The 10,767-nt window shown below is 45.7% G+C and overlaps 1 protein-coding gene across 1 annotated transcript; it reads left to right on the top strand.

The window, feature by feature from the left end:
• The first annotated feature begins 794 nt into the window (after nt 1-794).
• si:ch211-11k18.4 lies at nt 795-8,837 on the top strand. Its single transcript, XM_035397799.1, has 12 exons — nt 795-912; nt 1,395-1,506; nt 1,591-1,684; nt 2,154-2,208; nt 2,658-2,798; nt 3,370-3,530; nt 3,689-3,787; nt 4,289-4,434; nt 6,589-6,760; nt 7,074-7,186; nt 7,717-7,801; nt 8,160-8,837. The coding sequence occupies exons 1-12, from the start codon at nt 795-797 to the stop codon at nt 8,214-8,216; spliced, it is 1,353 nt and encodes a 450-aa protein (XP_035253690.1). The 3' UTR covers nt 8,217-8,837.
• The last annotated feature ends 1,930 nt before the right edge of the window (nt 8,838-10,767 follow it).

Raw genomic sequence — 10,767 nt, 5'->3', positions numbered from 1 at the left:
GATATCATTCACCATCATTTTGAAGTTAGACTACGACGTGTGAGATACACCATTTTATTGCTGAACAAAATATTGGCCCTGAAAAAATAAAATGATTAATGCTAATTCATTACTGCGCAAACGCTAATTCAGCAATCCTGGCCTTATTAAGTGCACATCATAGCGGAATTGCGTGATATCATATAGCCTAAGGTGGCTGCATGATGTGCTGTAGTTCAGAGTAAAGATTAAATCATGTAAAATTTTAATGTTGGTTATGTTATCCATTTTGCTTTTAAATTGAAAGCAATGTTTTAATTCCTTCTTTTTACGGGGTTGTTTCAGTCCGTTGTTTCTATTTTCTGTGCTTTTAATGATCTGCATTTCTTAAAGTTCTTACTTTACCTCTCATAATTGTCTCGAAAGCTCATTTTGCTATACGAAGTTTGCTATGTTTTGATTTGGCTATGCTACGTATACTAAATCTGTGCAAGAATTATAGGCCTAGTAAAACATAGCGAGGCCTATTCGGAAATGGTAAAACAAATAAATAAATAAAAGGGGTGTAATTACTCTTCTTTTGCATAAACACTACATTTCCCAAAAGCCTCAGGAATTACCGACGGACTCGGGTGACGTGGCCGCCGTTATACGTCGGACCGGGGTGATTTGAACTCCGGCGAGTGGAGAGCTGCATATTTAGTTCAAATTTACTTTAGAAATTACTGGATCTCCGTGAAACAGGATAGTTTCCTTTCAATCTAAAATACGCTGCCGTTCGGTTCCGTGTGCTTTTTCATATAGCCTACGAAATCATGTCTGGTAAAATAAAGAGCCGAAGCGCCGCAAATGCCGACTCGTTGTCTGGCGGTGTCTCATGCGACGAGCGCATCTTGCGGGACTGCCATCAAATTTACATCGATAGCGATAGTGGTGAGTCTGGAACGTCATTTGTATTCGCTGATCTGTCCTTTTTTCTGCCAAAATATGAAAGCTGTTTAATTCTTAAATATTAAAATTGTCATATGGATAGGTAATATTAGTTGTTCTCTCTCGTTGCCAGCTAGCTAAGTAGTTAACATTAGCGATATGGCTAGGTAGCATCCTAATGCATAATCCGATAACGTAGTCTAGTCTGTGTATTTCGAGTTAATACAATAGCATCAGGCTACTGTGTAGGAGAATAAGATGAAACTGTCACGTTAAGTGTTAACTATTATACTCTCTTTAGTCATTGCAGACAGTGTTTTACAAATTCACTAGTTCGGTTAGCCAACTAGCAACATTTGAGCTATTGTAACGTTAATTTATGTAATTTACAAACTAGTTTTAGCTTTACCGATTTTACATAGTTAAGCATTTCTTTAAATTAAGCTTTCTGAGCGATCGCGCGCGTGTGTGTGTCTTCGTTCCAGGATTGATTTCTCTGGCTCAAAGTGTTGGGGTAACTCTACTGCCACCAAGGAAGAAAATCACTGTCATGCTCATGGGAAATCACTCTGCTGGCAAGAGCTCCTTCATCAACTGGTAATGTTTCATCTGTAACTTTACACTACGTCACGCTGAGCTGATCCAACCCACAGGAATTTAAAATACTCTCTCTCTCTGCAGGTATGTGGAGGAGCACATACAGCGAACAGGTGTGGCCATTGAGACGCAGGGTTTCAGTTTCGTCACCAGTGGGCGCAAGAGAGAGTCTCTCACGGTAAGGCCGGACTAATGTTCTCTGACTACATTAGCACAGAGCATAGTCCAGCAAAAGAAAACTGGTTATTAAAACTGTTTAATGTGCAAAGCTGTACCCCAGGAATGCTCAAATGTGGCCTGCTCGGTCAGTAATACTGCTGTTATTCTCTTCCACTCAATGGCCTGAGATCAATCTCACCTGGTTTCCCAGGTTTAAATCAGTCCCTGATTGGAGGGCAGGAATGAAAACCAGCAGCACTACTGGCCCCGAGGGCCACATTTGAGTATCCCTACTGTCTTGACCGTGACACTGTTCAGATTGTAATGTCGTTAATTCGAGTATTGTGTGCTTATGTGTGAGTGGGCATAATGCAGGTATGTAGAATGATCTGCACATTTATATGGATATGTATGTATATATCTTTATATTATTATATACATAACATGAATTTCAACAGCTTCTCCCTCTCCTGTACTTAATTCTTTAGGGGAATGCAACTCTGCACCTCTACCCTCATTTCAGGCCTCTTCAGGAATTCAAGGGTGAGGAACCAACCAGTCCGTTTTCACCCACCCTTCCTGCTTCAATGCAGGGCATAACCTGTTTTGTGCAATTCAGTAACATGGCAATTTGTGTTTCTCATATAAAGCTATCAAATGTGTCTCCTGTGTATCTCTCTCAAATTCATACTGAAGTTGCTTTATTGGCATGAAATACAAATGCAATAATTGCCAAAGCATTCATATAAATAATATGCAAAAGAATAATTTTAAGTAATAATCATAGTTGTAACAATATATAATAACTACAATAACAGCAACTCTCTTATTTTCTCCCTCTCTGTCCCTGTCTTTCTCTCCCTCCCTCTCTCTCTCTCACCCTCTCCGTCGCCCTCCCTCTCTTTCTCTCCCTCCCTCTCTCTCTCTCACCCTCTCCGTCGCCCTCCCTCTCCCTCTCCCTCTCTCTCTCTCTCTCCCTGTCGCTCTCTCAGGAGTGTCGGAGTATCTGGGCACTGAGATCTGCACCTCCCGGCAGAAGCGCTTCAGTCTGGTGACTTTTGTGGACACGCCAGGGCTGGTGGACGGTGACATGAAGTACCCCTTCGATGTGGATCAGGCCATACTGTGGCTCGGTACTATCCCTGTCCCTGTCCCATGTACCTGTGCTGTGCTTCTCACCTGTGCTGTGGACTATAGGCCATACTGTGGCTCAGTACTGACCCTGTACCTGTGCCTGTGCTGTGGTTGTCACTTTTGCTGTGGACTGTATTGGCTTGGATGGCAGACAGGCATGGAGGCCTGTATTCAGTCAACAGCTGTCCTTAAAGGCATACTATGCAGGATTTCTAGCCTTGCTGTGGTCCTCTGTTTATAACAGAAGAAATCTCTTCCTCTGTCCTCAACTGTGCCCACTCACTATATGTAGTGTCAGTTTTTCATTTGTATATGTTGTCTTTTCAATGGCTGTCACAATCGAGGAAAAGCCATTGTTTTACACTGCCGGCTTCTTCACCCCTCCGCCATTAGCTGAGCATGGCTATTTTATATTTATATTTTCAAGGTAAAAAGCCTTCATAGTATGACTTGCACGGAAATGCATTACACTTTCCCTTCTAAACATACAGTTTGACTTGTTAGCGTGTGTGTGTGTGTGTGTGTGTGTGTGTGTCTCTCTCTCTCACGAGCCCATGTCCCCTTCCGCAGGTAAACTGTGCGACCTGGTTCTGGTCTTCTTCGACCCCATGGGCCAGGCGCTGTGCAAACGCACCCTGAACATCGTGGAGATGCTGAACGAGTGCCAGGGCGAGAAACTGCGCTTCTACCTGAGCAAGGCGGATGAGGCGGGCAGCGAGTCGGACAGACAGGTGAGGGAGGGCGGGGCAGCGAGGCAGTCAGACAGCTGAGGGAGGGCGGGGCAGCGAGGGGGACAGACAGGTGAGGGAGGGCGGGGCAGCGAGGGGGACAGACAGGTGAGGGAGGGCGTGGCAGCAATGTAACAGTGTTTTACTCGCCGTGTTCCCAGAGGGTGATGATGCAGATAGTCCAGGAGCTGTGCAAGAGGCCGGGACTGAACAAATGCGGGTTCGACATGCCGACCATCTACATCCCAAACCCCAACAAGGTAGGGCTCATAATGAGCAATAATTAGACACAGTCACATACTCATTTAACTCATCAAATTTACTCCCTCAGAGTAAAATACACTTTGAAATGATTTAACTCTAAACACTTTTACGTCTTATTACCCTGCCTACCAGTTCTGTGACATTAATTTACTGTAAGATGCATGGAAACATGTAAGGATCCACAAGAAAGTGTATATTTGCGGAAGAGATAATTTAGTGCTAATGCAAACGGACAGGATGACTTATAGCGATACTCTTTGGGCTGAGATGATTGGTCAGGATGACCTGTAGCGATACTCTACGCTGAGTTGATTGGTCAGGGGGATCTGTAGCGATACTCTGTACACTGTAATGATTGGTCAGGGGGACCTGTAGCGATACTCTTTGCACTGAGATGATTGGTCAGGATGACCTGTAGCGATACACTATGCTGAGATGATTGGTCAGGATGACCTGTAGCAATACTCTACACTGATTGATTGTGTTGTGTTCCACAGCCAAGCCGTTGTGTGAATCAGGTTGAGGAGGTGTGCAGGACCATAGAGAAGACCATCAACCAGACCGTACAGAACACCCTCAACTCTCTGGAGAAGGACTGCGAGCTCATCAGCGAAGCCATCGCTGATAAACTCAGCACTGACAGGTAATACAGCCTCAGCACTGACTAACTCAGCACTGACAGGTAATACAGCCTCAGCACTGACAGGTAGTACAGCCTCAGCACTGACAGGTAGTACAGCGTCAGCACTGACAGGTAGTACAGCCTCAGCGCTGACAGGTAATACAGCCTCAGCACTGACAGGTAGTACAGCCTCAGCACTGACAGGTAGTACAGCCTCAGCACTGACAGGTAATACAGCCTCAGCACTGACAGGTAGTACAGCCTCAGCACTGACAGGTAATACAGCCTCAGCACTGAGTAACTCAGCACTGACAAGTAGTACAGCTACAGCACTGACAAACTCAGCACTGACAGGTAATACAACCTCAGCACTCACTAACTCAGCACTGACAGGTAATTCAGCCTCAGTACTGACAGGTAATACAACCTCAGCACTGAAACTCAGCACTGACAGGTAATACAACCTCAGCACTCACTAACTCAGCACTGACAGGTAATTCAGGTAGTACAGCCTCAGCACTGACAGGTAGTACAGCGTCAGCACTGACAGGTAGTACAGCCTCAGCGCTGACAGGTAATACAGCCTCAGCACTGACAGGTAGTACAGCCTCAGCACTGACAGGTAGTACAGCCTCAGCACTGACAGGTAATACAGCCTCAGCACTGACAGGTAATACAACCTCAGCACTCACTAACTCAGCACTGACAGGTAATACAACCTCAGCACTGAAACTCAGCACTGACAGGTAATACAGCCTCAGCACTGACAGGTAATACAACCTCAGCACTCACTAACTCAGCACTGACAGGTAATACAACCTCAGCACTGAAACTCAGCACTGACAGGTAATACAGCCTCAGCACTGACAGGTAATACAACCTCAGCACTCACTAACTCAGCACTGACAGGTAATACAACCTCAGCACTGAAACTCAGCACTGACAGGTAATACAGCCTCAGCACTGACAGGTAATACAACCTCAGCACTCACTAACTCAGCACTGACAGGTAATACAACCTCAGCACTGAAACTCAGCACTGACAGGTAATACAGCCTCAGCACTGACAGGTAATACAACCTCAGCACTCACTAACTCAGCACTGACAGGTAATACAGCCTCAGCACTAACAGGTATTACAAACTGAACACTGACCTTTATACTGGGTTATACTTTGCGGTTGAGTGCAGTCAGTGTGTGGTCAGTGTACCTCAGTGTGTTTGCTCTGTGGTCGCATACGGTCAGTGTGTTTGCTCTGTGGTCACATACGGTCAGTGTGTTTGCTCTGTGGTCGCATACGGTCAGTGTGTTTGCTCTGTGGTCGCATACGGTCAGTGTGTTTGCTCTGTGGTCGCATACGGTCAGTGTGTTTGCTCTGTGGTCGCATACGGTCAGTGTGTTTGCTCTGTGGTCGCATACGGTCAGTGTGTTTGCTCTGTGGTCGCATACGGTCAGTGTGTTTGCTCTGTGGTCACATACGGTCAGTGTGTTTGCTCTGTGGTCGCATACGGTCAGTGTGTTTGCTCTGTGGTCGCATACGGTCAGTGTGTTTGCTCTGTGGTCGCATACGGTCAGTGTGTTTGCTCTGTGGTCGCATACGGTCAGTGTGTTTGCTCTGTGGTCGCATACGGTCAGTGTGTTTGCTCTGTGGTCGCATACGGTCAGTGTGTTTGCTCTGTGGTCACATACGGTCAGTGTGTTTGCTCTGTGGTCACATACGGTCAGTGTGTTTGCTCTGTGGTCACATACGGTCAGCGTGTTTGCTCTGTGGTCACATACGGTCAGTGTGTTTGCTCTGTGGTCGCATACGGTCAGCGTGTTTGCTCTGTGGTCGCATACGGTCAGCGTGTTTGCTCTGTGGTCGCATACGGTCAGTGTGTTTGCTCTGTGGTCGCATACGGTCAGCGTACGGCTGGGTGTGGTCAGTGTACTTTAACGTGTGCTTGGTCTGCGGTTGGGTACGGTCAGTGTGTGTTTGCTCTGTGGTCGCATACGGTCAGTGTGTTTGCTCTGTGGTCGCATACGGTCAGTGTGTTTGCTCTGTGGTCGCATACGGTCAGTGTGTTTGCTCTGTGGTCGCATACGGTCAGTGTGTTTGCTCTGTGGTCACATACGGTCAGCGTGTTTGCTCTGTGGTCACATACGGTCAGCGTGTTTGCTCTCCTCTGGTCTCAGGCAGAGCGGCATGGATAACCGGCGCGCTCGCTGCAAAGGCTGCGTTCTGGGCCTCCTGGGCTTCTGCGTCCCGCTGCTGATGCTGGCGTTCCTGGTGCTGGGGAGCCTCTCCAAGGAGGTGCTGGACATGACCCTGGGGCCGAACGGCACGGAAGCCCTGTCCCTCTACCTGGTGAGTCTCGCCTGGGACGAGGGAAGAAGATCCTCTGGCATTAACGCAGCATTCATGCCTGCTAGCATTCCTGCTACGGAACATTGAGTTGTAGTGCACCTGTAGTCGTTTTTTGGCGGCGTTAAAAACGGGTATATAGGCGAGGGCTGGGGGTTGGGGGTCTCACTGAACGTGCGTTTGTTCACTGTGTGGGGCATCATTTTCAGGATTCACTGCTCTAGGACAGTGTGTGCGTGTATGATTGGTCAGGTTTGTGCGGACACGTGTGTTTGATTGGTCAGATTGGTCTCTAACCGGTGTGTTGACCCTCCAGTCTCCCGTGGTGAAGGCATTTGAGTCCGTCCCCGTTCAGCACCAGCTGTACTGCTCCGGGGGGCTCGTCCTGCTCTCCTTCATCCTCCTCCTCCTCGCCCGGCTGTTCTTTCGGTAAGAGAACAGCATCAGAAAAAAGCACTGGGTTCATCAGCATGCAATGAATCACGTCGTTTTTAAATCAAATCTTTTTCATATTTTTTGCAAGAAGAGTGTACAGGCAGAGAAGGGCCCAATGAAATGTCAGAATTGAAATAAGACTCATACACGTTTATTAAAAATGAATCTTGAAAATAAAATGTTCTGAGCGTAAATCCGTAAGAACAGTCATTTTTAGCGTATTCGCATTTTGAAATTGTGTCAGCTGCCACGGTGAATTAAGTTTTTACCAGTATTCGGGAGGGTTTCCTGGTTTTAGTGCAGTTATCCAGCTAACTCGGCAATCCTGCTTTGTGAAAAAAAAAAAAAAACACCCCTGGGTTTCTTGTGTCTGAACTGATTGCTGATTTTAAGGTGAGAACAGAAAACCAGCCACACTCTGTGGCTCTCCTGGTCTGGAGCAGGGTTAGCCAGCGCTGTGCTGTTTTAAGATGCGGGCCCACAGCTTCAGTGTTAATGTGCCCCCCCTCCCCCCCCCCTTCCAGCACGAGGCCTACTCTCTCCGGCCGACAGAAGAGGCAGCTCCAGGAGAAGCTGGAGTACGTTCAAGAGGTGGTGAAAAATAAGAAGGTAAAGTCCGGTAGAGAAGCTCTTCCTTCCTGCACACAGTCTGGCCACACTCAGTCATTCCTATTTCACTGTTACAGAGACAGATTTCAATCTGAGCCGTTCCAGGTCTTACTATAAGCAGGCTGGCATTCCACCCACTGGCAGTTTCCACCCAATGCAAGTAACCTGTTCCCAGTAAAACGTGGACTGGCTCAAACTGAAACAAACTGGGAGTGCTTTCACCACCCTCAAATTGTTCAGGGTACACTGTAGTTACATTTATTTAGTGTTGTCCGTAGTGCTGTCTGTGTGTCTGTCTGGTAGCATGCTCGCGTGTTGTGTCTGTCTGTGTGCTCACGCTTGCTTTTCGCCTTTGCAGAAGAATCTGTATGAAGAATACCTCCGTCAGAGCGTGGCCGATCACGACATGGACTGAAGGAAATGAAGGACCCGGGGTGGTGGAGGGAAATAGCACAGCACTAGAGGAACCACTAACCTGCACAAATTCCTGCTCTCAGAGAGGACCATGGGACTTGTAGTCCAGCGTGTCTCACGGACGCGTCCCTGCCGATGCCTTACCCCATCACACTGGTCAAGGTGACGCAGCTTCAGAAGGTCATAGGGTCAAAATATAGTTTACTTCAGAAAGGCACATTTCTTACTTGTACTGTGACTGTGTCCTTGTAAGCCTGAGAATACATGGAGCACAGCGTCGTTGTGAAGTTGTAGTCCTTTCCAGTGAGGCCTTTTGGTCTTAAAAACACCTTTTCTATATCACTCCTCTCGATTCCCTCATTAAAACTCCCAGTTACTATGGAGACCTGCACTTATTTTTTACTGAAAACCACTGTACCATGTGTCCTGTTCATGTAGACAGAAGTATTTTAAACGCAATAGCACAATGTTTACTGGCACGAAGGAATGAACTAAATCATGAAATTGGTCTTTTTTGACAGGTTGTGATATGTGATACATGTGGCTGTACTTGTATTTCTTACCTGAACTTGACTTTGTTCCTAAAAGTATAATGGCAATAAAAGTTATTAAATGGCTGGAAGTGGTGCTTCACAATTCCTGGCTAACTAAACTGCGTGTGTGAATATTGAGTGATAAATGTGGTATGATTGACTACATGTGCTTTGTTGTAAAAGCAGTCACATAGTAACATAGTTACATAGTATCCTTGGTATGTAATGGCTTTATACTGATAATAAGCTTTTAGAGGAGGTCACGCTCACAGCAGTGTTTGTCCAATCAACGAGGAGATGAACACACATCTGGGAATATATAATAAAAAATATATGTAGGGAAGAACAGTAAAAGTTTTTTAAAAATTCAATAATTGTTAATTATATTTTGGTGTCCTAGAAATCATATTCCACTCGAACCAAAGCACCAAACCAAAAACTGAACAAGTACCAATGTTACATTTTCAAAGCAGCACTAAACTATTCCAGATTGCTTTTGGATTGAATTTCGGTAGTTTTAAAACCAGTCGATATCACATTTCAACCACATGCCTTTGGCAACTTATCAGCAATGCAGTTCACGTGCAATGATGCAGCATATAGTCCACAGACACGAAGCCCTGCTTCAGTCTCCCTTCTAAACAGCTTCAAGCGATAGATGGGTTATAAGGAAAACAAAAACAGTTTTAAAAATGCACCGAATGTTGGACCCCCCATGCCCACCCCCACAGAAACAGGTATAATTCTAAATTATTGCAGCACTGTGATGTCGGTATGACATCAAATAGAATTCAAACTGAATTTTTCTCACCAGCTTTTCAGATTACTTCAATGGGAACTGTATCCAGTCTGAAGAACAAAAAAGAAAAAGAAAATATTCATTTTTTATGTTCATTATGTGCTGACATGGGCAAAGATTTCTAAGTGACAGTTTGAAGTTGGGCTTCAAACAATTCCCCCTGGTCTGACCCTGGACACATTACCTAAGCCACGCCCTCTCTGAAAGACTCACCATCAGCTTACTGGCAAACAGAGACCCGACTGACACAAGAGTCCGTGTAGGAACATAAGTGGTCCTTAACTATAAAAGGAGCCTCCTCTTGTTATTTCAACACATGCTTGAGATAGCACAGCGAACAGATGCAACACTGCTCCTCATTACCACAGGGCGGGCACAAATGGAGAAACAGTAAGGGCCCACATTTCAAAATGAAATTATCTTATTTTGGCTTTGGCTTTAGTAACATTAGCTTGGACCACGTGAAAAGGAAAAAAAAGTCCATTCCAAACCAAAAAGAAAATGGCGTCCAAGCAGAACCAAAGCTGCATAAGAAACCCCTCAGATACACCAAACGGTGCATGGAGGTCACCAACAGCAAGAAACCAAAATTTGTCACCTCAAACTGTAGGAACCCCTACGCAAACCAAATAGCGGAACTATCTGAGTGGTGAAGAAATGCGTGTAGTCTTATCCGGTGCTACTGGAACGGGATTAATTTAATGTTATCTTGATTTTCTGTCTCCAAAATGGTGTTTCTGACCTTTTCTCTGTGCTAACAATTATGCATAGATGGAGGAGACTGCTTTCTGCCAGTAGTGTGGCTCTATACAGATCGCTATCTATCCTGGTAGATGCTGACATGTCTTTGGCTTGCGCAGCCTGCATAAATACAATTGTATATCTTGCTACAACACTAGTGTATAGGCAAGTGACTATGGGGTGCAGATATCCTGAGTTCTATGTGTATGTGTATGGACCATAAAACTGCTAGGTGTGCGGTGTTAAGAGTCAATGAGGAATGCCAGGTTAAAATGAATGCAGTTTATTGTTCAGTGTGTTCAGTAGTAATCACAATATACAATGGTACAAAACGTGAAATAGCTATACGCATGTCATGCATAGGAGGCCGTGTTGACGAGTCTCCCTGAACCATCGCACTTCTCTCCTTACACACAAGGAAAAACCCAAAGTCATCAAATAAAGATGCTGGCGCCATCCCCGTAAGCAGATCACACCGG

The sequence above is a fragment of the Anguilla anguilla genome, chromosome 17 (assembly GCF_013347855.1).
Source record: "Anguilla anguilla isolate fAngAng1 chromosome 17, fAngAng1.pri, whole genome shotgun sequence".
NCBI lineage: Eukaryota > Metazoa > Chordata > Actinopteri > Anguilliformes > Anguillidae > Anguilla > Anguilla anguilla.
Note: the sequence above shows the minus strand (reverse complement) of the source record. Positions and strands in the feature narration are given on the sequence as shown.

Bases quoted from the DNA above. Each gene is read 5' to 3' on its own strand.
- si:ch211-11k18.4 (XM_035397799.1), top strand. From the start codon at position 795: ATGTCTGGTAAAATAAAGAGCCGAAGCGCCGCAAATGCCGACTCGTTG. The intron at 2,209-2,657 runs GTGAGGAACCAA...TCGCTCTCTCAG, and splicing joins GCCTCTTCAGGAATTCAAGG to GAGTGTCGGAGTATCTGGGC. The intron at 2,799-3,369 runs GTACTATCCCTG...CCCCTTCCGCAG, and splicing joins TCAGGCCATACTGTGGCTCG to GTAAACTGTGCGACCTGGTT.